This window comes from Capsicum annuum, chromosome 1, assembly GCF_002878395.1.
Source record: "Capsicum annuum cultivar UCD-10X-F1 chromosome 1, UCD10Xv1.1, whole genome shotgun sequence".
Taxonomy (NCBI): domain Eukaryota; kingdom Viridiplantae; phylum Streptophyta; class Magnoliopsida; order Solanales; family Solanaceae; genus Capsicum; species Capsicum annuum.
The window spans coordinates 196,420,641-196,445,991 of NC_061111.1; the positions used below are offsets into that span (position 1 = coordinate 196,420,641).

Sequence of the window (25,351 nt, forward strand, 5' to 3'; positions counted from 1 at the left end):
ATGTCTAGTCCTGCGGGCATGGAGTTGAGATGGATAAAGACACGAGTACTTAACTTTAATTTCAAAAATTATATTATTGATTGATTAATTTTTTATATTATGTGTTATGTGCCCGAAAGGAGATTGTTGTAAATGTAGTATATGAACATGATTTTTTTAGTTGTTCTAGTGATGAACCTAGTTGAGTTGTAATGGTATTAGATTGTATGTATTGTGCAAAAATATGATGAGGAGAATTATGCTAAGATCGAATATTGATGAGCATAGTAATATCTAAAGTATAGATGACTTAAATTAGTGTGACAATTGTATTATGTGGAAAGCGGTAGAGGATAATGATACGCATGAATGTGCTAGTTATAGGTGGTGATGTTAGAACCCAAGTTGCGGTATTTAAGAAGATAATGATATTTTTAATAATTAATGAGTAATTAAGGCCCCAATAGTGACTTGTATGTGTAACAATTAAATTGTGATTTATTTTATGATATTCTTATTTTGATATTGATAAAAATGCTATATCTATTGGATGCCCATGAGAGGCTAAATTGGCGATAATGATGACTTATTGAATTGTGCCTATGAGTGGCTTGTTTGGTAATGGTAACTCCTTAAATTAATGCTACGAATAGTTGTTGATTGGTATTCTCACATGCTTGAAATTATTGATTCTTGGATTGTTGATGTGTGTATAAATGATTATTAAATATTTACTTGATGGAATTGTCTTATGACTTTAAGTGTACTTGTAAGCTCGGTACATCGTTGTATGCTGTGAGGTTATGTAAATTTGATATTGATAATACTTGTTTATGTTGGATCGGGTACCACGCCGGTATGGATATGTATATGTTGGATCGGGTACCATGCCGGTACGGCTATGTATATGTTGGATCAGGTACCACATCGGTACAGCTATGTATATGTTGGATCGGGTACCACGCCGGTACGGATATGTATATGTTGGATCAGGCACCACGCCAGTACGGATATATATATATTGGATCGGGTACCACACCGGTACGAATATGTATATATTGGATCGGGTACCACGCCGATACGAATATGTATATGTTGAATCGGGTACCACGCTGGTACGGGTATGTATATGTTGGATCGGGTACCACACCGGTACGGATATGTATATGTTGGATCGGGTACCACACCGATACGGTACATGAACATAGATTGTTCCCTGCAGGTCATGACTATTTGGGCAAAAATAAGTCCCATAACATGCGTTTACATATTTGTGTTGAGTCTGTGGATGTTTACAGTATGGTTGTTACTCTTGATGGTTATGTGGCTTGTTTGTGAGCACTGTTTGATTTGTTATTGTTGTATTTTTAATTAATTGGGTATTTAATTGTGTGATATCTATTTGAAAAAGTGAAACTTGTGCTTACTTATATGTTGGTTGAGTTGCTTCATTTATACGTGTTTTAATGGTAGCTTACCCGAATGACTAGTTATCATTTTTTGTATATTATAATAGAGCATTTGGTTGTTAGCTCGAGAATTTAGTGTGTGTTGTCTATAATTACGAATTTGTTCATGTGAATATGAGTAATGAAAAAGCTAAGGTGAATAAAGAGGAATAGTGTTGTATTAGCGTTGGATTGTAGTTGAATGTGTGAATTAATGAGGCTAGAGTATGTTAGTAGAGAATATAATATTGATGGAGTTGGAAGATTAGTGGTATGTTGTAACTTATATAGGTAAAGTAATAATATTATTAAAACCTTAGTTGAATCATATTTCATTCAGGATGTCATGATTAATTTTCCTTAATTCTATTTTATGATTATATGGACTAATACGGTCGGCCGATAATGTCTACCAGTACGTGTGGTTGTACTGACCCTGCTCTTCTACATTTCTTCTTGGAGTGTAGACTGGATGCAGGTTAGTTGCAGTTACTAGATGGATGATGATATTCCGCACCAACTTCTGCACTTTCTTACTGGAAGATGTTAGAGTCTTTGTATAATTTATTTTATTGTCGGTCTATGTTGTAGTAGATAGTTCTTGTACATGTCTGACCAAGTCTTGGGATAGTAAAGGACATTTGTAAGAAGTTTTTGAAAAAGTTTACTTATTAATATTTAATTTACGTTATTATATTTAATCTAGTATTTTCTTAAAAACAAAAGTCTTCTGCATATTTTAGTTGGGTCATAAGGGTTCTCCTAACTACTTAGAATAGTGTAGGTGCCCGCACGGTCCATTAGTCTGGGTCGTGACATAGATCTCCTAAATTTGGAAAGTATAAAAGGTGAATATGAGCTAGTTTACCTATCCTGTGATATGGTAAAAGATGCATCAATAAGATGATCACATGTACATTTATTGTCAACCTATAGTTTGACATTTATAAAGTTGCTTGCTCAATAAAATTAAGTTAAGAGCATAATTTTCAGATCGTGCAATTACGACAATTCATCTTGATAATGCTAGTTTGACATTGAATGTTTGATATAGCCTTTTCGGTCAATTTGTTAGCAAAGTATAGTTCTGCTCCTACTAGAAGACATTGGAATGAGATTAAACACATACTACGGTACCTAAAAGGGACTACCGATATGTACTTATTTTATTCTAAAGATTGCAATTCCAATCTTGTTGGTTATGCTGATGAGGATATTTATCTGACCCACATAAAGCTCGATCTCAAACAGGCTATGTGTTCATATGTGGGGTTACTACCATATCTTGGAGATCTACAAAGCATTCTATCTTAGCGACTTCATCGACCCATGCTGAGATAATAGCTATTCATGAAGCTAGCCGAGAGTGTGTGTGGTTGAGGTCCATGATACATCTCATTAGAGAAAAAAATGTGGTTTGAAATGTGACAAAGTACTCATAATTTTATATGAAGATAATGCAACATGCATAGCACAACTTAAGGGAGAATTCATAAAAGGAGATAGAACAACGCATATTTTGCCAAAACTTTTTTATACACATGAGCTCCAAATGAATGGTGATATTAGCGTGCAAAAGATTTGTTCAAGTGAGAATGTGGTTGATTTATTCACCAAATCTCTTTTAAGAAGATGATGCACAAGATCGGAATGCAAAGGTTCAAGGATGTTCTCATTAGGGGAGTTAATACGTATTGTACTCTTTTTCCTTACAAAGTTTTGTCCCACTGAATTTTCCTTGTAAGATTTTTAATGAGGCGACCTATATATGTATTATTAGAAATGTGTACTCTTTTTTCTTCACTAGATATTTTTTTTCATTGAATTTTTTTCTAGTAAGATTTTAACGATGCATATTATCAACCAATTAGATATTCACGGGGGAGTTATAAATGTATGATCATATATAGTGAATGTCTATTTATAGAAAAGTTAGAAACTCTAATTTTGGGGACAAAGTTAGCTATATCCTATAAATGAACCTCAAGAATTCCTCATGGAAAATAAACAAGTGTCCTCTCTTCTCTCTCCATTTTGCTTCTTCTCTACTTTATATTTCATAACAGTTAAACTATTTTAAAATATTAAAAAATAAAAAAATAAAATAAACAATTTTCATAAATACCGATAGTTTGAACCATAATTACAAAATTTTTTGACATTTATCATATTTACAGAAAATTTCTTCTTTTATACTCACCTAATAATACATAAATGTGTAAGGATACATTTGCTAAAGATACATTTTTCTCGAAAAAAAAAGATTTTAAAATCGCCAAGTAACTAAATTAGTACTATTTAAGGAGCTATTAACGAAATAATGATTGAAATACGACTGTTTCATCCTTAAAAACAAAAACGGAATTCAGAATTCAAATTTCTTATACATAATCAAGTTAATTCTTGCGAATTCTTTCAAAATTTACCATCTCTATTTTTTCACTTTTTTGAATTTTATAGCTTAATCACAATGAACATTTCATACCCTGTAAACATTAAAAATTGTAACAAAAAAAATTATAGATGTAATTATTAACTGGATGTTCATAACATTGAAAATTGTAACACGTAATGTATAACACAGTGTAACATAGGATATGTATCCTTGAAAAAAAAGATACATAAATGTTATGTATCTTTTCTTTATGTATGTATCTGAAAATTATTTGATGTGACCTGATATATAAATGATATATATCTTTTCAATATTTATATATCTGAGACGACAACGATGAGATTTGATACTTAAATAAAATATATCTTTTTCTCATGCAAATTAATTCATATGGTTATGGTGTGATCTGATACATAAATGTCATGTATCATAATGAACAAATCAACCATTGATCCATAATTAATTAAGAAATTTGGAATACAATCTGTCATTTCAAATTATCAAAAGCACAATAGAACTGATGATACTTTTTGACATACCTTTAGTAGAGGCCCTCATGATGTATCCTCTTTAGATTTTGTTTTTGAAGATGACGCCATCAATTCGTTTTCTCTCTCAATTCTCCTCACTGTCTTTCATGGTGTGAGTGCATCCCCCTTTTTTTTTTTCACTGTTTTGCCTCTGTTTCCCTCTTCTCCTCCCGTTTTCTCTTTTCTCTGTCTGTTTTCTCCTACTCTTTCTCCGTGTATCTCCTGTCTGTGTATATGTGTGTATTTCTATAGCTGGATCTATGTATTCTCTATATTTGTGCATTGAATATGTGAGTATATAGCTATAGAATCTTGTAATTGTAGATTAAAAATAAGATGACTTCGGTTCAAAAAATTTTAAAACTGTTGTAATTCAGCCTATTTTTTAGCTCAGTATTATCTCTAAAAATCATATTTGGTGGGTTGTGCATTATTATAGCCGATTATTGTGTGTTGTGGTATGTATCGAAAAAGAAGAGAGAAAAATTGCTTTAAGAGATTTTTTGTAATTATTTTGGAAGGGAGGGAATTTGTATACATAAGATAAGCAAAGTTGTGTATTTATATTATGTTGGTGAAATTGCAATAAAATTACAACTGAAAATTACAAGTGAAGAAAAAAGGAAAGAATGTATTCTTCTTTTTTGGCTGAGGCGCATATCTCGCTCTCTTTAAGAAGATTCAAGTCCACTGTAGCAAAATATTTCACCGGTTCAACAGTAATCTTCAAGCCCACTGTAGCAAAATATTTCACCGGTTCAACAGTAATCTTCTTGACTTGTCCCCTCCAAGATACAATAGCCTTCTCACAAAGAATAACTCAACAACTCTGGACAAGAGTTGAGTTCAAAGCTCCACAAAAAGAACACCTCCCTTCAACTAATAAACTCTCTTTTTTTACTAACTTTTTAGTGAACTCTATATTGTCTTGTGTATTTTCAAAACCATGTAAGACCGCCTCTATTTATAGTAGAGGAAGTCTTCCATGCAATGAATAGGAAGAAGTAAATGGGATAATAAAGATGAAATATCAACGGCTTAGAGATTTCAAGAGTTACAAGAGTTACACGAGTTACACCTCATGAAGAATAGAATAATGAAGGAATAAAGAGTGGAAGTTACATAAAATTTTTATCCATATTCTACCATCACTAATTATTACGTTTAATGGATCATAAATCACCAATGAAAAGGGAGTTGTGGAAGCTGAAAATGCAGCCATGTACCGTGTGAAAAAATGCTAAATAATGACATTAAAATGAAGATAACAACCATGAAAGTGTAACAGCAACACTAATGCACTATAATGCTGCATTGCTTTCAAGAATCATGCATTATAATAATATTAAATAATAATATTAAAATACAACATCATATTATTTTTTCAAAAATTTAACTCTCAAGTAATATGGCGTAATTTTTTAAACTGAAGATCCAGTCGATGCACGTTAGTTAACAGATCAGAATGCATGGTGAAGCTATGGTTTTAGATCTAAGTAGCTATTATATTTAAACAGTATAGTTGTGTTTAATTAATAAAGTTGATTTTTTCATAATTTCAGTGACTTCCCCCTACTTTCTTTTAAGAGTAAATTGTACTTTGCCCCTATCTTTTGGCTTTGGAGATAATACCCTTTTTACATTTGATTATTAAGAATGACGTGTATTAAAATAAATGCTCTCACAAAATATGAGATTTTGATTTCTATATAATTCTATTGCTTAAACTTTTTTAAAAAATATTATTACAAAAATGCATGCTATAATTCATACTAACTGAGGTCATTTTTGATATTTTAAATAAAATCGCAGGGATTTATTATCCCATTCAAAAGATGACGGGATGTTGTTTCCTACACCCAAAAGACTGAGGGAGTTTATGAGAATTTATTCTTCTAACTAAACATGAAAATTAGTAAAGGAGCACAGGAAGAGGAAGAAGAGCATGATAAAAAGGCTTGTGTTAGGATTGAGATGAACTCAGTACTCGCTCTAGTTCATACTTTCTCCATCTCATATTACTTGATATATTTATTAAAAAAAATATTTTAAAATAGGTGACATATTTAAAAAAATCAAGAGATAATTGAACATTTTTTTTTTAACTTTATCCATAGTAATATTTAGTGGAAGTAATTAACTCCAATAGGTAATGATAATATTTAATGTGAATTTAATTGGGTTATATTAGTCAATTTGCACCTCTTTTTAATTTCTCTTTAAGAATTGTGTAAAAGGCAAACATGTCAAGTAATATGAGACGGAGAGAGTAATAATTTCATAATAATTTAATTTGTGTGTCATTTTTTAATGTTCAAAATAATTTAATTGTTCAATCTTCAAGAAAGTTGTTGAAAATTTCTTCCATTTTTGTCTTTCATTTATAAGTATTTTGTAGTTGATAAATTCAAGAAACTTAATTGCTCATATTTATAATTTTAGTTTAACTTTAAAAGAGTAAAGTAATGTTCAATTTATGTCCTAATTTCTTTTTCTTAATGAGTGTGTTGCCTCGTTAATGTGGAATAAAAAGAGTAGTGTGTAAGCCACTTTTAATACTACTTATTCTAGTTGTTAATCTAGGTTAAATAAAAAATCTACTTCCTCCGTTTCATTTTATTCGTCCTAAATTTTCTAATTTGGTGTCCCATTTTATTTGTCTTTTTTTAATTATCAAGACAAGACAATTTTTTTCCTATTATACCCTTAGTGTAATTGCTTACTCATTGTTATTAGCATTCTTAAAAAATGTTGCAAAGAGGAGTATCATTAAGAGTACACCATTAAGAATATAAATGGTGCTTATTGAAACTAACAACAAGACACAATTAAGAGGGGCAAAATGGTAACGTTACATTACCAATCATTATTTTCTTAATAGCTGTGTCATCCTAATTTGGAACGGGTAATAATTGGGGGAATCTCTACTAATTAATTAAAGAGGTGCTCATCATCTAGACTTAATCCTACTCGTTTTCTTGAATAAAATTGATTCAACTTGGTAAAATTAGCTTAATTAAAGACAAGTTGTTAATTAGATGGGGAGAAATATGGGGAAAAGAGAGGCCTATAAATTCACGGGCCTTCACGAAGTAAAAAATCATCATTGCAATAATAACACATTGTACTGTTGTCATGGCTAATTATGCTTTCTATTTCACTCTGGTGCTTTTGGTGATGTCTGGTAAATGATCTTTTTCTGTACGACACACTCTTTTTGTATATATATATCCTTTGTTTTAGTTCATGTATTTTACCTTTTCTTTTAATCTACAGCAAAAATAATTAGATATGAGTGTAATCTCAAAAGTGAAGTCTAAATCTTCTTTTATATAGTCTATTTAGACCCTTTTTAATCTATTTAAAGAAAATATTACTTTTTAATAGTTTTTAAATTTCAATGTTTTCGCATGACATGTTTAAAATCACAAGATTTAAAGAAAAGTTTAATACGCACAATATACATATTTTTAGTTTAAAACCAGAAGATTCAAAGACCCCCTTGATTTTTTAAACTCTGTGTCAGTCAACTCTAAAGCACATAAAATCAAATAGATAAATCATATCTCTATATGTAGGTTTATATTGTATAGACAGATATATATGTGATATCTTTTACAACATTCTAATAATATAAGTATAACATATTGATTCTGACACTATTTTTTGTTTTTATGAATTATAGTTTATTTGGCTAGTTCTCCAAACGTGAAAGTACTTGCTATGAGAGACTTGGCAGAACTCAAATCAAACTTAATTGGCAAAAGCTTGAAGAGTGGTTGTGGTGGATATTGTCGACAGAACAGTGACTGCTATAATATATACTGCAAATATTGTTACTATGATGTCATTCGTCATACCTACGGCTGCGGCTAAAGATATATATCCTGGCCAACACAATATGATCAATTATGTCTGTTTTTCTTTTCCAATTTCAGCTTTCTTTTCTTTTAATTGAAAAATAAAATGGCTAGTTCTACTTCTAACTAGCTAGATCGATCAGGATCACATTATCGAATGTAACATCAAAATAGTTATGGAATCTTAATAGCTTAGTTGATTAGTTACGTGAACTCCCACCTTATTGGTGAGGGTTCAATTCCCCACATTATTATAATCCCCTCCCCCAGTTTTTTTTTTTTTAAAATAAAATAAAAAAAACATCAAAATGGTTTGTGTTGTTGGCTTACAAATGCTTTTGCAGTATTTGTACTTTCAAAGTTAAATGTAACTTCATCACTTTGCTTATCAAGATCTTGGCTTCCTCCTAATTACTATCCTTCCATCTTAATTTATGTGACAATGTTTGATCATGCATGAAGTATAAGAATACTTTGTTATGGTTTTCAAATTGCGCTCCTTATGAAAGTCACTTTTATGCACTTTTAGTTGACTTTTTTTCACTATAAAATGTTAAATGAGATTCAAAAAAATAAAATAGAAATGATACTATTAAATAATTATTAAATATAAAAATATGAAATTAAATAATTACAAAAGAATAGAGCATCACGTCAAGAGCGGATCTAACATTCGGGATTGAGGTTTTAGGAAATCCTATAGCAAGGTTGTTGGTTGGCCCAAAAGGGCCTTTACACGTGATGTTGACTTGGGATATCCAGATTTGACTCCTCCTGAGTGGCCCTTTTTAACTTTTTGTTTTAGTAACTAATTTAGATGTACGCTCCTCGTGTACTTCACTTTAATGAATTCAAAAGTTTCATTAAAATAGGATATTTATTTAATTAATAAAGATTAATATAATAATTAAATTCAATATCTTTTGGATATGTAAAGATGAAGAATTTATTTAATTAAATTTAATTTTTACCAAAAATATTTCTTAAAGTCGATCGACATTCATCTTCCATCTTTAAAAATAAAACAATAAGATAATAAAAATATCAAAATAATACAATTAAACCTGACCTTTACACTAAAATTTCTTCAAAACCAACCGACATTCATCTATAATCTGTAAACTACAGTAAAACAATACAATAATAATCACAAAACTTCGATTTTGATGAAAATAATTCTTGTCTGAGCAAAAATTTTGATCCTAAAGAATGACTTAAATGAATAAACTACCACAAAATAATAAATTAATAGAGATATTAAGACAATATAATTAAAGCTAACTTTTACCTAAAAAAAACCTGACAAACATTCACCTACTATCTGTAAATTAAAATAAAACAATAAGATAATAAAGATATCAAAACAATACAATTAAACCTGACTTTTACACAAAAAAATTCTTCAAAACCAACTTACATTCATCTACAATTTGTAAATTACAACAAAACAGTAATACTATGATCACAAAACTTCGATTTTGATGAAAATAATTCTTCTCTGAACAAAAATTTTTACCCTAAAGAATGACTTTAATGAAAACAAAAAACACGTTGATCACAAACACACGTTGAATTCTATTATGTTGACAAAAAACAATAAAGAAGTTAAGGGTTAGAAAATCAAGCATCCACCAATCTAGACATACAACCGAATCAAGTTAGATGAACATCAATCTTCTCCCAATAGGTAAATCGATTTCTCTAATTTAACGTGCATTTCAATATTTATAGAAGTATTTTCTTAATATAGTCCTATTTTAGGAGTATTTTTCTAATTAACCAGTATAAAAAAATTATTAATAGATTCTCCTTCCATACATTTTAGGAATTCCATATATTTTTGGAGTTTAGTTAATATAAATAAAAAATAATTAAATAATAAATTGAAAAAAATAGTGAAAAAATAATTTTATTAGTTTTTTAATAAAGTACAAAAAGTTCAAATAACTTTTCTAAAGATCTTCGCACTTGTAATATATATATATATATATATATATACTAGTCTAACCTCACATGTCTTCGCACGTGTAACATTTGATTATTTAAAATTAAAATTAAAAAAAATAGTGAAAATTTTTTTTTATTAGTTTTTTTAATAAAAGACAAAAAGTTCAAATAACTTCTCAAAAGATATTCGCACTTGTAATATATACTAGTTTAACCTCACATGCCTTCGCATATATAATATTTGATTATTTAAAATTAAATAATTTTGTTTATTGCAAAAATTTTAAATAAAATATAAAAGTTCAAATCACTTTTCAAAAATCTTTCACAGTTTAATATGTTGCTGAAGTATTCACACGAGGGAAAAACAGTGCATCTAATCCTAACCAAACTGGACCACAAAGGGCATAGACAATGAATTTCATTAGAAACCAGAAAAGCAAAATGATCAGTCTTTCTTCTGAACTTACAACAATATACAATTCACCATGTTGCTGCAATCCTTGGCATTGCCATCACGAAATCAATAACAATTTAGCTTGGTCTTATATATTAACAATCATCCTTATCTCCAAATTGCCTGAACTTTGTTACCTTGCTTAAATTGTGTTTTTTCATGTCCAGTAAAACTGAACATATGGATTATCCCTGCAACTTAGGAAGCCGCACAACTCTTAAGTAGGATGACCCTTTGTGATAAAATCACTAATTCAGGAAATTCAGTCACAGACAGGAGAGCTCTACATGGATCAGAAGAAACCTTAAAGTAGGAAACCTCTTGATGCCCTCCTCATCCATCCAAAATCCTCATAGAATGGCACTAATCACGTCTGCAAAAGAGAGCACCTAACATCTTTGGAATCTAGTAATTGCCCTTTACCTATACAACAAATAGTCTAGCCGTGACTCTACTAACCTCATACCTATGAAGTGCTGGCACCTTCCTTCGGATGTGCCTCAGATAATTCAGACTGAGAAGCCCAAGTCCTCAAAAAATCTTCAGCTATCTGTCTATCAATCAAAATATACAAAATCCAATGCAGATTATCAGCCTGTCGTGCAATCTGATTTACATCCATCATGTCTGCATCTGCTGCCCGTAAAAAATAGTGGCGGAGCAATTGCAGACATGCATTCAAGCTGAATACAGTGACTCCTTCCTCAAGTCATTATGAGATGAATTCTCATGCAACATTTTCAATACTAAGCCTTTCATCTCTCGCCTTGCCTTCTCATCCTTCCCTTCAAGAACCACATGCAGTAGCTTAAGAAGCACTTCCTCATTTCCATTTCCACTCTTTGTTCCAGATGTAACATCAAAAGATACTCTCCTTAAAACTTCCCCAACACCTACCCCTTCAAGACGAAGCTCAGACAATTGATCTATTGAGCTACAGACAAAAGAAACTATCATGAAAAGAATTAATTGAGCTAGCAACAGGCACCCCCTACAAGGCTAAAATTAAAACTATCAGGAAACACACCAGAATTAAAAAGGCAGCAACGACTATAATTTGACATAAAACAGAGAGGGTCTACGTACTGGTAGGTGTAAACACCTCTAGTTGTACACGACAACATTAACATAGCATGTTTATACTAAATGACAAAAATATTTACAGTCAACATAATAAGCCATCTAACACAACCAGCAACCACAAGCTATGCTCATACTCTCCAAAGTTGTAACAAAAATGTTATGCACATGAAATGAGATAGCCACTTTTGACGGATTGATTTTGTTTTGTCAATACAACTCAAGAAGTTATCAAAAGGAAGATACTATTTTTTTCAAAGAACCACTCTGCTATAGCAAAGGATACTGAACACAACAACCCAGAAAACAACACAAGAAAAACTTCCAATATGATCAAGAAAAGTTGCAGCACACCAACTCAAAAACAACATAAAATTAGAGAAAATTTTCACAACCGATCCAACTAAAAAAAAGTAAAGAGAACTTTACTTACTGCCGTGGGAGAAGCCATTGAAGGAGAATCAAAGAGCCCCACAAATTATTTCAGTATCGTTCCTTTTTTCATTATCATATACGCCTTCAAAGCACTCATTATTTGATTGTGAGAATTCATTATTTGAGCCAAGTTTTCTCGACATTGGAACGAACAAGAACCTCCACTACTTGAAGCACTTGTACCACCAAAATGAGGTCTATCTTATTTAAACACTCTACTAGGAACAACTCCTAATCCCAAGCATCTCACCCATCTAGAGTGGTCTGGCCCTAGCACCTTACTAATGACATCATTTGAAAAAACTTGAGACTCATCTATGGTGCTTTGACTCAAAGTTGACTCAATTTTTTCCTACATATGGAAAATTTATTGTCAAAATAAATTAATAATAGAAATTCATTTGGCATACCGCGGTTGATTGCTCGATAAGAGTCTATGGCACATAAGTATAACTCACACATATTTCTTTTGCCGCTTCATTAACATATACTCCATCTTGACTCTTATGAGTAGTAATGTACATTTGTGCTCGTCCAGGCCATTGTCCAGTTTCGTCCATCTATAAATTTAAAAACATAATAAAAATAATTTACTACTTAGGAATAATTACATTCTATGTTAATTCATTCACTATTTCAGCCCTTCTTGTAGCATTGGCTTTGGAGCCAACAGTGTGTGGAATTGTCTGTTTATTTCGATTTATCGGTTCCTTTGACGCGTTTTCATATAAAAATATATTTAAACCTCAATTAGAAAAAATAATTATACAACTATAAAGAAATTCATTTACATAAATACCTTTGTTAATTCTTTAAAATTGTATTCAATAAAAGAAATCTATTGATCTGGTGGGATCCCATCCGGCACCTTATCCATAATCTGAGATTTACTTTTAAGTGGATCATCAACTTCATTTCACATGTTAATCTTATTTGCAGCCCATTTTTTTCCAATAGATAAAGAAACATGTCATCGAGCAACTGATTCGACTATGTCAAAGAAGAATTTGGGCTTCAAAATAAAAATATTGCTTAGCTTTTCTACTACATGTAAATATAAAATTCAAATACAAAATTAACCAGTGGTATAGTCATCAAAATTTAGAGCTTATACCTTTATAGTATGTTCGAAGATGCGGTTGAAGTATGTCATAGGTAAAATCGACCATTTCTCAAAGTTGATTTGAAATAAAGAGCAATCACACGCTAAAATTTCACAAAAACGCGAAAGTAGGCTACGTGCTTCCCCAAATGGTTCTTCATAAACTTCAAAATTAACCACGATACGTTCTTCACCTGTTAAATTCAGTACTTCCTTAGCTTTCACTTTGAATTTCTTGACATTATTTCTTGAATCTGCTATAAGAAAAGAGATTGGGTGAGGCTATGAGAGATATTACAATGGCCTAGAAAGGTCTGTTGAATATGTATTGATAGTTAAAGTATTTACCTATTTCAACTACATCCCAATGCGTATTTGATTCATATCTAGAATATTTTCGGGGTGCGCCCTGATTTGTTAGAGATGGTTATGATGAGTCCTAATTTGTTGGAGTCGAATGTGATGTAGAATGAACTGATCGAGATGGCTGTGATAAGTCCTAATTTGTCAGACGCATATATGATGTAGAGTGAACTAATCGAGATGACTGTGGTGAGTCTCGACCAATCGAATATCGATGTGGTGAGTCCCGACCAATAGAACATGGCTGTGATGAGTCCCGACCAAGACATAGCTGTGATGAGTCCTGACCAACAGAAGATGGTTGTGATGAGTCCCGACAACAAGCAATGGCTGTGATGAGTCCTGACCAACAAGATGGTTGTGATGAGTCCCGACCAACATGCGATGGTTGTGATGACTCCCGACTAACAAGAGATGGTTGTGATGAATCCTGACCAACCGGAGATGGATGCGATGTCAAGTGAACTGACAGAGATAGTTGTGATCCAGGGAAAACTGTCAGACCTGATGTGGAGTGTCCTGATCTATAGGAGCTAGATGAGATGCTAAATAAACTAGATGCTAAATAAACTAGTTGAGATAGTTGTGGTGCATGCTGAATTAGCGGAGACAGATTTTTTTTGTCCAGAAAAGAAGGTGCTGATTTAGTACCTTGTGATGTAGATACCGACGGACTTAGTTTTTGCTTTTTCTGCAACCGCTTGAACCTTGGCATATCTACAGTAAACAATGTAGTGTTTAGTAATATGACATCTGGGAAGTTACACCTCACATTAGTAACACTATAACACAACTACAATAGACTTCACTAAAGCACATTAATCAAATGATTATAAGCAACAGTTACAATATTTGGCTTTTGACTACAATTATATCTGGTCTGTGACACCATAAAGAAGTTTTATTGCCACTCACATATTTCAATTCCCTCAAGCTCTTGGCCCTCAAGGAACTAACCACTGCCATCTTTCAGAATTCAGGAACAATTCGTGAACTATAAGCTTTGGAAGTTATAAAAGTTTCTCTATTTCGCAAAACTTTAGAAACATGAAATACAAAAGAAAATTGTGAAATGAAAGATAAAATATAAATTAGATAAAGATTCCAATAAGATAAAATAATTTTTGCTCCACAGATAACCAGTTTCCAATGTTTATATTTTGTTTCACACAAATCTGAACTCTTTTGACATAATTGTTTCCTTAGGGTAATGAGAATGTGGCACGGCACGTGCATTTATTGAACTCCACCCTATCTGTTGTATACTTGAGAACTACCGGAGGGAGGATGGAGTTGAGATTCCTAAAGTTCTAAGGCCATACATGGGTGGAAAGACATTCATGCCTATCTAGGTCCCTCCAGCAACAGAAGCTAAAGGAAAGAAGGCATGCTAATCTTTCCAATCTTGTACACTTAAAATTTACATTGTGAAAAGAACTGAGCATGTATGCTCTTAATTATAAAAAACCTGAGGAGGAACAAGGGAAAAGAAGATAGGAAAGCTAATTTTGAATTCTTGAAGTGTAACAATCGAATTAGAAAAATAGTTTATTTTAGTGGGGTCATTGACATAGAAAAGCAGATTGCTATCTCCCACTTGAAGTCATTTTTTACAAGATTTTACTTAGGATGCAGTTATAACTCAAAAACTTGATGAATAATTACCAATGCACTTGGTAATTTCGAGTGCATTACATAAAACAACTCAACTATTCAATAATATCTATGCATTACATCCTTATGCATTGGCAGCAAGACAATAACATCAAGCATTATATCCTTATGCACTGGCAGCATGACCAACTATTGATTTTCCTTTAAATCTGCTCCCACAGGTAATTTCATTTTGTACATTAGCACATTGGAAATTACCTGTGGGAGAATATTTGAAGGAAAATCAGTAGTCGGTCATAGTTTGAAATACTAATGCTTGTACTGTCGCAAATCTCTTTAGGAACCAAGAAAAAGAATGGCTCCTGCACAAGCATTGCAGGGAAAACTAAAGAGAAGAAGATAGAGAAGGAAAACTAACTAGCGAGATGATTACTTGTGCTTGGTTCCATTGAAGACCAAAGAGCATCAAATTGACTACCACAGATATGCAGCAGCCATATAATCAAGGAACCTAATACTTCCTCTCTCAATGGTTAACCCATAAAAACACATGCATCGACTTTAATTATAAGAACTATTTTGCAACCCACCCATCATAGAATAAAAGAGCATAACATATTTTGTGAACAGTACAATCAAGACCCCCAATCGAGAAATCCACTTTGTTACCTGGATCCCAAAGAAGTTTCTGTGAACAGTGCAATCAAGACCTCCAATCAATTCCTGTCCTCCAGTTTTTTGTCCTAGATAAGAAATCATATAACATACCAAAACATCCTTTGATTAAACACTAAGAATGGAGAAACTAAACAAATGTATCTGCCTAATCAAAACGAGAAAACCTCTCTGTTACCTGGCTCCCAAAGAAGTTTCCGTGAACAGTACAATCAAGATCCCCAATCAGTTCCTGTCCTCCAATTTTTTGCCCTAAGCTAAGAAACCACATAACATATCAGAAGATCCTTTCATGATTAAACACTAAGAATGGAGAAACAAAACAAATTTATCAAGAATTATATAAAGAACAAAGATAACTTTCTTAGCCAAAAAATAGAAAGTCTTGAAAAAAAAACACTAATCAAGTGAGAAAAACAAAGTGCCAAAGGAAACTAAAAAATAATGATATATCTATTCAGTCATATGCTCCTCTATTGCAATTTGGACATTCTCATAATTAACATAAAAAATTATCTAAATTCTTGTTGTTGGTATGGCTCATTCTCATATATTTCCTCTTCATCAACCTCTCTCATGTCAAACAAATCTCTTGGTTTTAGATGTACAACTACACTTCATTCTTTATTATTTTTATCATCAACATAGTAGACCATATTTGCTTGTGATGCTTCGATATATCGGTCATCATCCACAGGATCACCGATATGAATCAATTTAGAAAAGTTGACACAATTAAACTTTCAAGTATCTATTTTGAATCCTCTCTTTCGAGTAGTGTCAGCCCATTGAAATTTAAAAAGAATAATCCTAAATTGACCATAATAATTAAGCTCAATAATATCTTTCAACTTTCTAGAATATGGCAGGTTTATTTGTGTTGCATGTCTATCTGCACTAGATGCGACACAAGAAGTGTTAGAGACAAGAAAAACTCCACTATCTTGAGTTTTTAATCCTTGTTCTCTATATAAAATTCAAAATTTGAAGCGCTAAATCTTCTTGCATCTCGGGCTGGACCTTGTGCTAAGAACTTCATCTCATCAAAGATAGTATCTGCTATATTCGGATTCATAATCTAAATATATAAAACTCTTATATCAGAAATTATAAATTGATATAATAAAGTTATATGAAAAAAATTCTAATATCATTCATTCACTCGCTTAGGAAACCAATAAGGGAACTCTTTACTAACTCTTCTCTCTGCCTCTGTTGCTGAAACTCTTCGGCCTCTTATACTTCTTTTGATGTAATCTCTAAATTCACTATAAAGGCACTATAATTAGCAATTTTAATCCAATTGCTCAAAAATTATCTTACAAATCAAATAAATATAGATTTCTTACTCAATAAATAGCTTCACGACTGCACAATTATGTAACACATATCGATGAGCTTGTGTTTTCTCCAAATGAGTCAGTGATTCTGTTATGAAGACTACAACATGCGTACCATGTTGCGGGAACATACTTGACTTTTCAGAAGCCTCATTTTGGCTTGGTTCATCATTTACACGCTTAGGTCGATTTAACCTTGACTCAATTTCCTCAAAATAAAGAGAATAAAGAGTAAGAGCCTCTTCAACTATGTAACCTTCAGCTATGGAACCTTCTGCTTGTGATTTTTTCCCTACAAGGGACTTGAAAAGGCCCAAAAATCTATATCTAAAAATATTAATGTGTAAGATGAAGCATTTATGTTGAAATACTACTGCAAAATCAACTAAAATGATTTTGAATAATGAATATTTTACCTTTCAACAGAATACATCCAGCGAGTGATTCCAAGCTAGCACACAAATTATCTGAAAGAGTTATGACAATGAGTGATTCCAATTTTCTGAAAATAAAGCCCCCTTTTTCAGAAGTGTTCTGAACAGAAAGTAAAGTCTCATTTTTCAGGAAGGTCCTGAGCAGAAAACAATGTCCCATTTTCCAGGAGGGTCCTGAATATAAAGTAAATTTCCATTTTCCAGGAGGGTCCTGACCATAAAGTAAATTTTCATTTTCTAAGAGGCTGCTGAACGTAAAGTAAATTCCCCATTTTCTAGGATGGTCCTGAACATAAAGTAAATTTCTATTTTTCAGGAGGTTCCTGAACATAAAGTAAATTCCCATTTTTCGGGAGATTCCTGAACTTAAGTCAATTCCCATTTTTCATGAGGGCCCTGAACTGAAGTAAATTCTCATTTTTCAGGAGGGTCCTAAACATAAAGTAAATTTCCATTTTCCAGAAAGGTCCTGAACTGAAGTAAATTCCCCATTTTTCAGGAGGGTCGTGAACATAAAATAAATTTCCATTTTCCAGGAGAGTCCTAAACTGAAGTAAACTCTCATTTTTTAGGAGGGTCCTGAACATAAAGTAAATTCCCATTTTCCAGGAGGGTCCTGAACTGAAGTAAATTTTCATTTTTCAGGATGGTCCTGAATATAAAGTTAATTCCCATTTTCCAGGAGGGTCATGAACATAAAGTAAATTCCTATTTTCCAGAAGGGTCCTGAACATAAATTAAATTCTCATTCTCTGGGAGGGTCTTAAACGTAAAGTAAATTTCCATTCTCTGGGAGGGTCCTGAACATAAAGTAATGTCCCAAATAATAGGTTAAATTTTATTTTGCACCAGTTTATCATCAAAACCTTTTACGGGTGTCAAACCCAATCACAACCACTTGCAACAATGTACAATGCAAAGATGAATCAAGATTCTGATCAACAAATGCACCTCTTGAGGGTAAAATGGAAGGATTGAGACCAAACCGTCTATCTCGTTAGAGTGAAAGTGCAAGATCCTTGCTAAAAGTACATATTTTAGGATTAACAACTCAAATTAGGAAGTGCACCTCCTAGTCATGAGACATAATGACCCAAATTAGAGAATGCGTCTTTTAGGGGTACAAAATGATAAGTTTTACCATAATTGTGAGACCAAACGTGTACAACAATACTGCTCTTGCATTTGCAGAAATAATGAATTACACCTTTGGATATTTCCGTTTTGAAGCCTTTGATTTGAAGGTAACAACTGTTCCTATTTCATACAAAGAAAACTTGCGAGTTTAAAACAGGGAGGTTGGCTTGCGGCTTTGGATTTTGAGGTGATTTGTCTTGAACTTGTTCCGTTAATTTTGCTTTCAACTAATGTCATATCACTATCTTGCTGCACCATTGACCCAAACTTAGACCATTTAAAGTGACTCAGAATTAAGCACAGTAGCTCTATTTTGCTATGTCTCTCCGATAAATCTTTCGAACCTTGGATTTCCTTGATTCTACAAACTTCTTTTTGACAAAACTTTATGCTTGTCTTTTTTTTTACTTATAATCATGTTTCTTTCATGTTCTGACCTTTTGTCTTGCTTTGTGCAATTGAAGAAGTTGGTAGCAAGTTTTGAAATCTTTTCTCACTTGTTTTGACATGGACTTGACTCAATGATACAAGAAAAATGACTTTCAATTTGAATAACTGACACAAGGAAAAAAAATAAAAATATAAAGAAGAAAAAACAGACAATGAATGTCCCCATTAAAACAGAAAAAAATAAAATTTATCTGAAAGTGATAGTCAACTCTAATGATTATGACATGCATTTTAGATTTAGCTGTCTAATCTTTCAATTCAATTTTACCAGTTGTTGTTGAGTTAATGACCCTGAAATTAAGTTACTTTCTTAGGACGATTCACATTCAGAGACCTCATTCAGCTAGTGACGCCTTGAAGGGTTTTCGCCAACAAGCCTGTCTCATTTTCTTTCTCTTATCTCACCATTGCACTATATTTTCCGTAAGGGTTTTCACCAATGAGACTTTCATATTTTTATTTCTCTCAACTCGTAGTCATCTTATGGTGCCTGTAAGGGTTTTCACTGATAAGACTCTCATTTTTATCTCTCTTAACTTACTATCGTCTTACGCTGTTCATGAGATTTTTCACCAATAAGACTCTCTTATTTTTATTTCTCTCTTGATTCATTATGCTGAAGAAGACAAGTAGTTCCCAAAATACATTATTATATGGATTGCATGCTTAGCCTTATCATTCTCAAAGTTGATCTGAAAATCTTTCTTTGGTTGTAACTTGGCTTTTGGATAAGGTTAGAAAGAAAGAATGACATAAGGCCCAAATGACACTTGAAGTAGGGTGTGACTTACAACTTTTGTAATCGACTCAAATAATGAAGCTTAAATTATGTCCCAATTTCTATTGACTGGGCAACTCTAAATTATTTATTTGGTTGGACTGAGCCCAGAGTAGGGCAGCCTACGTATCTCACTCCCGAGAGAGGAGAATCAGGTTACACATAGTCATGAAAACTTGTTCTTTTGCTTAATTATGATTTCTCTTTTTTTTTCATTGACTCTTTTCTCTTGTCGACTTTTCTGATTTTATTTTGCTTGACATTCTTTTTTTTTTCTCTTTTTTTCTTTCTTTTTTTTGAAACTTTTCAGACTTTATTCTTTTGCTCAAAATTTTCTTTTGAGTTTTGTTGACTCTATCTTGATTCCAAAAGAGAGGTATGAAACAAAATAACACTAAAGCTCAAATGAGGTAAATAAAGGATGACACAATATTTGAATAGCAGAATGAAATGCCTTCGTCATGTCAATCCTTGAAAATGCAAGTATACATCATGCAATATAAAGTAAAAGATGAAGATCATTTGTGACACTCTAACAACACTAACTTTAACTGAGCATGTGTGCCACTTCTTGTTCTACACTTGTCAAACATACAACTCTACCTTTGGTGTACATCCCTTACCTAGAATGACCCATGTTTTCATAGAGCTGATTGTCTTCCTGTTTCTCTTGATATAGGGATCATGCATTCACTATTTGACCTAATTGAGCTATGCTTTTCAATTGATGACCAAGTTATTCTTATGATTCTTGCTATAATTTTTAAAGGAGGCTTCAAGTTGGTCACCAAATGTATCACACTCTACCTATTTTATCTGATGCTCTTTTCTATATGAAACATTCTGATCCAAAGTTCATGCTTAAATTAAATTTTAAGATCTAGCTGAAATTCAGCCAGCATGTCATATCACTAGAACCAACATAAAATATATTGTGTGAAGAAGACAAACAAACGACTTAAAATAAGATAAAATGACAAGGGACACCACATCTCATTGAAAAAAAAATTGAAGAGTTTAAATAAATACTACAGAGAAACAAAACAAGATAGATTTCGAACTACAACCCTAAAATAATTCAAAAAATAGAAAAGAACACAAAACAAATTACCAAAAATCCTTTCAAGTAAGGAGATGAGTGACTTCCCAATTGTTGAGCATGACATCTTGGCCATTAATTTTCACATCATCATGACTAGATCTTTCACCACTATCAGACACATTCCGTATAAAATTATCCTTTGATTTCCTTCTTTTTACAAACTTCGAACTCGGTTGAAACTTGGACTTAGAAGTTTCTTGCTAGATATATGGGGGCAGAGGACGATGTTGAGGAACCGGTGCATGCCATTGTGGATAAGAATATGAATGAGTATATCACTGTGCATTATTCAAAGGATATTGAGGAAGTGGAATGAAATATCTTGGATTTTGCAAAGAGGAATCTTGTTGCAGGTGATTATATGGATCTAATGTATAGGCTCGGGGTCGAGGCTCATGGTATGACCATCTCAAGCCCCGTTGTGTCCCCGACATAACAATCAATATGGTAAATTTACACTGAAGAGCTAGAGAGTGAGTGATGAAAGCATTGGGATACTTTTGGCTTATAGTGAATTCTGTGGCATGTTGTGGTGCATCAACAACAGTAGGAAACTGACTTTGCAATTGTGATGGAAATCTTAAGGTATTTGCAGGGTCAATAGTGGGAAATGGAGGAGGAGGTAGCTCATTGGCCCAAGCTCGATACATTTCCATCATTTGTTGCCTTAATCTCACAATCTCTTGCTTTAAATTCTCATTTTTCTGACTCTTTATTTGATCCATGATGTCACTCACTATATCCTTGTTGGACACAACTTACCCTTCCTTAGATTTGGTGTGATATGGAAGACCAACCAGAATGTCACAAACCAACCATCTTAAACTAACTGAATAAGAAATAACAAAGGCGTTAGAATGTAATACTTATCCAAAACTTTTTCTCTTTTTCTTGAAAAGATCACCGAACCCAAGAAGGGCGTCTACGTATCTCACTACCGAGAGAAGAGAATCAAGTGTGCGTAGTTCGTAAAGTTTTGGCACAACACGGCCAATCAAAGTCTCTTTCTTTTTTTTTCTTGAAACTTTAAGAAGAAAAGAAAACAACAAATTGTCAAAAGAATTGATGAAATATTTTTTTGAATTTTTCAGCTTTAAAATCCTATACAAAATGAAACCAATAATTACCAAAGGAAATCTTTTTGAGTTTTCGATTTTGAATTTCATACGAAGATGAAACTTGAACCTATTAAAGAAAAATCTTTTTTTTTGTAGTTTTCTTTTACAGATATATATGAGACACCTACTCCAAATGAAGAGTGAAGAAAAATTCTTTTTTGAATTTTTTAAATAAGATAACCGAACCCACGAAGGACTGCCTACATATCTCACTCCCGAATGAGGAGAATCAGGTGTGCGTAGTTCATCCAGATAGGTTAATTAAGGATAAAATAACAAACTGAACCTTAACTTGAGGTGCACGGCCAAAGATGGATGATGAAAAACATAAATAAAATCTCTTTTGAGTTTTCAATCTGACACTTCACATAAAAATGACACTAACAACTATGAAAGAAAAATATTTTTGATATTTTCATTATATGAAATGTACAAACCTTCTACCATATTTTTTGAATTTTTCCTTTATAAAAGCTCCTATTGAAAAAAAATCTTTTTGACAATTTTGAATTAAGAATGCTTGCTAAAGGAAACCAAAGTAAAATCTTTTTTGTGCTTTTGATTTTTTGGAAAATGAATGCAAAATGTAAAAAAATCTTTTTGAATTTTTGATTGTGGAAAACAAACGCCATAAAGAACTCCTACGAACTATGAACTCTTTTCTTCAACTCAATTTTTCTTTTCTTCTTTTTTCTTTTTTTCACACTTTTCTTTGCTTACACACTTTCCTTTAATTCTACCACATGTTTTCCCCAAATCAGTCCGTTAAATGATCCTGTTACCCTAAAAGATGCAACAATTTGCACGTAGGGATGCTATAGGGGTGAGTCTCCCACAAAGGACAAAGTGGGTCCTGCTAGGTCTCAACATAATGCAGATAAGCATGACCTAAAGGCTGACCTAGGCTGGGGTCCACTAACAAGGTTGTTCGAAGGTGTATATGGTCGATAGTGGCTACGACTGCTTTCCACCTACTCCATACATCTAATGGTTTCCCATCCTAAAATAAGAGTGACTCAACTAGAGTTCGTTTACACAACTTGTACTCCGGGACTTGTTGGGAAAGAATTAACTCAGGTTAATGCATATGATGCCAAATAGAAAGCGGTAACATATAAAGAAAGATTGTAAACAAAGAGCACGTAGGCATCCAACAATGATAAAAATAATAACAAAAATAATAACACAAACAAAATGTTTATACACCCATTGTGTCACACTAAGTCGATACAACTCAAAAAAATAAGCTCGAATTTTGAAAAAATCTCCAGCAGAGTCGCCAGAGATGTCACACTCCCTTTATACCAAAAAGAATATTGATTTTATGTTTGAAAGGGTTTTTATTGTTAAGTGACAAAAGATGAAAAATTTATTTCGAAAAGAATTTTTTATAATTATACTTAGAGTTACCACTTGGAATAAATCGGGAGTACCAAGTCACCTTTGGAAAAGTTTTTTCAAAATGATTTGACTTTCAGAACTAGTTCACGAATAGAGATTCCGGTTAAGGAATTCCGTTGACCGAGGGAAAGGAGTTAGGCACCCCTTGGTCTCGTGGTTCGACCGTGGTCGCTTCATGGAGTATATTGGCTAGTATGGTCTTATGAAGAGTATAAACCAACAAAACAAACAAACAAAACCAAACAGAAATTCAAAACAAAATAATGTACAGTCTGAATTATACAATCCAAAAATAGAAAAATGCCAAAAATGTAAATTTAATTCTAAACTAGCCCTAGACTAAGCTCCACCCGATGTTCCAAGTCTTGATCGCGAACATCCTTCGCGTACATAATACCTCGAGACATTCCCCCGTGAATAAATACAATTTCCTTGGAGCATTCCCCGGTGAAAATGAATACAATTTCAATATTTTGCAACAAAATCATTCAACAAACATTCAATCGCCCAACAATATTGATTCCTAAAGTTTGCATACCCAACTAAGATTTTCCTATTTATTTCGGACTAAAACATGATACTATCGGGTTTGACAAACATCAATACTCATTCCAATTCAAACTTTCAATAATAAATCAAATATATTCACATTCACGTTTCAAGATCCATACCTCCCCGAATTCTATTCTTAATCAATGATTAACTAATTTTGATGTAAAATCAAGAAATTAAGCCATAATAATTATAAAAGCTCAAATACACTTCAAACACACCACTAATCACATCATCAACCACATTGAAATAATAAAAGAATAAGTAGAGTTGAGAATTGGACCTCACAAGATCGAATTTTCATTGATAATAGTGCGATAATAAAACCCAACCTCGAAAAAACAACGAACTAGACCAACTTGATATCTAAAAAGACACAACCGAACAGATTTGAATGCAAATCCACAAAGAAAAATGAATCCCGAGACAACGATCCAAAATTCAAGCGAAATACAATCACCATCCCAAATCTAGATAAATTTTGGGAAGAAAACGGTACTGGTGAGCCGTCTGCCGGCAGGTCTTGCCGAAACGGCTATGGACGGCGACGACAGTGTTTACCAATGGTGAATCTGGCACATTTACAGCAAGAAACTTGCTGACAACCGTCAAATTCGTTCGTTTCTCTCTCTCTGTGCACTCCCTTCCTTTTTTTACTTCTCTCTCGATCTCTCCTCTCTCCGTCACATCCCTCCTTTCTCTCTATTTTTCCTTCACCGGTTTTTCTATCTCTCTTCGTTCATCTCTCTTTCCTCTCTCTCATTTCTCATTTGTGTGTGAATGTATTTTTTTGTCAATCAAAGTGGAGGATTATTGGGATAAGAAAATGGAAACCCGTGTGTGTTTCTCCGTAGGTGAGTGTGTGCAGAGAATTATGTGTGTGTAGTGTATTATTTAAAAGGTAATGTAGTGTGTTAGGTCAGTGTTATATGTATATGTTATGTGTGTACAGTGAGTCTATGGGATCGGGGTAGGGGTAAGAACATGGGTATGGTGTGTAGGGGTAGTTTGGTGGAGTGGTTAGGATTAGGTTGTTATTTTTTATTTTGTGGAAAAATTATCAACTAAAAGGGGTGCATGGTAAGGTAGGGTAAATGGGTAAATTTAGCTTTTGGGAGGGATAAAATTACGTGTCTACACCATGTTCTAAAAGT

At 32.8% G+C, this 25,351-nt stretch overlaps 1 protein-coding gene and 1 long non-coding RNA gene across 51 annotated transcripts; one reads left to right on the forward strand and one right to left on the reverse strand.

Annotated features, from left to right (window-relative positions):
* The first annotated feature begins 7,275 nt into the window (after window positions 1–7,275).
* LOC124888607 lies at window positions 7,276–8,623 on the forward strand. Its single transcript, XR_007047077.1, has 2 exons — window positions 7,276–7,536; window positions 8,038–8,623. It is a non-coding gene; the product is annotated as an uncharacterized LOC124888607 (long non-coding RNA).
* Window positions 8,624–10,567: 1,944 nt separating this feature from the next.
* LOC107843187 lies at window positions 10,568–25,114 on the reverse strand. 50 transcript variants are annotated; one of them, XR_007047135.1, is made up of 12 exons: window positions 24,481–25,106; window positions 17,642–17,692; window positions 17,235–17,552; window positions 16,064–16,142; window positions 15,880–15,953; window positions 14,248–14,313; window positions 13,582–14,061; window positions 13,428–13,487; window positions 12,590–12,691; window positions 12,130–12,483; window positions 11,076–11,550; window positions 10,568–11,005 (listed from the first exon to the last, which is right to left on the reverse strand). XR_007047135.1 is itself a non-coding variant. In XM_047399411.1 (8 exons), exons 4-8 carry the CDS (start codon window positions 15,820–15,822, stop codon window positions 12,334–12,336), a joined length of 582 nt encoding a protein of 193 aa, XP_047255367.1. In that variant the 5' UTR covers window positions 15,823–15,953; window positions 16,064–16,137; window positions 17,642–17,692; window positions 24,481–25,107; the 3' UTR covers window positions 10,568–12,333. The 50 variants fall into 50 exon arrangements, 6 of the variants coding, with proteins under 6 accessions (XP_047255367.1, XP_047255363.1, XP_047255375.1 ...); XR_007047118.1 differs by having other exon boundaries at window positions 10,568–10,989; window positions 13,246–13,487; window positions 13,582–14,120; window positions 16,064–16,137; window positions 24,481–25,105; XR_007047126.1 differs by having other exon boundaries at window positions 10,568–10,989; window positions 13,246–13,487; window positions 13,582–14,026; window positions 21,136–25,105.
* Between the last annotated feature and the right edge of the window lie 237 nt (window positions 25,115–25,351).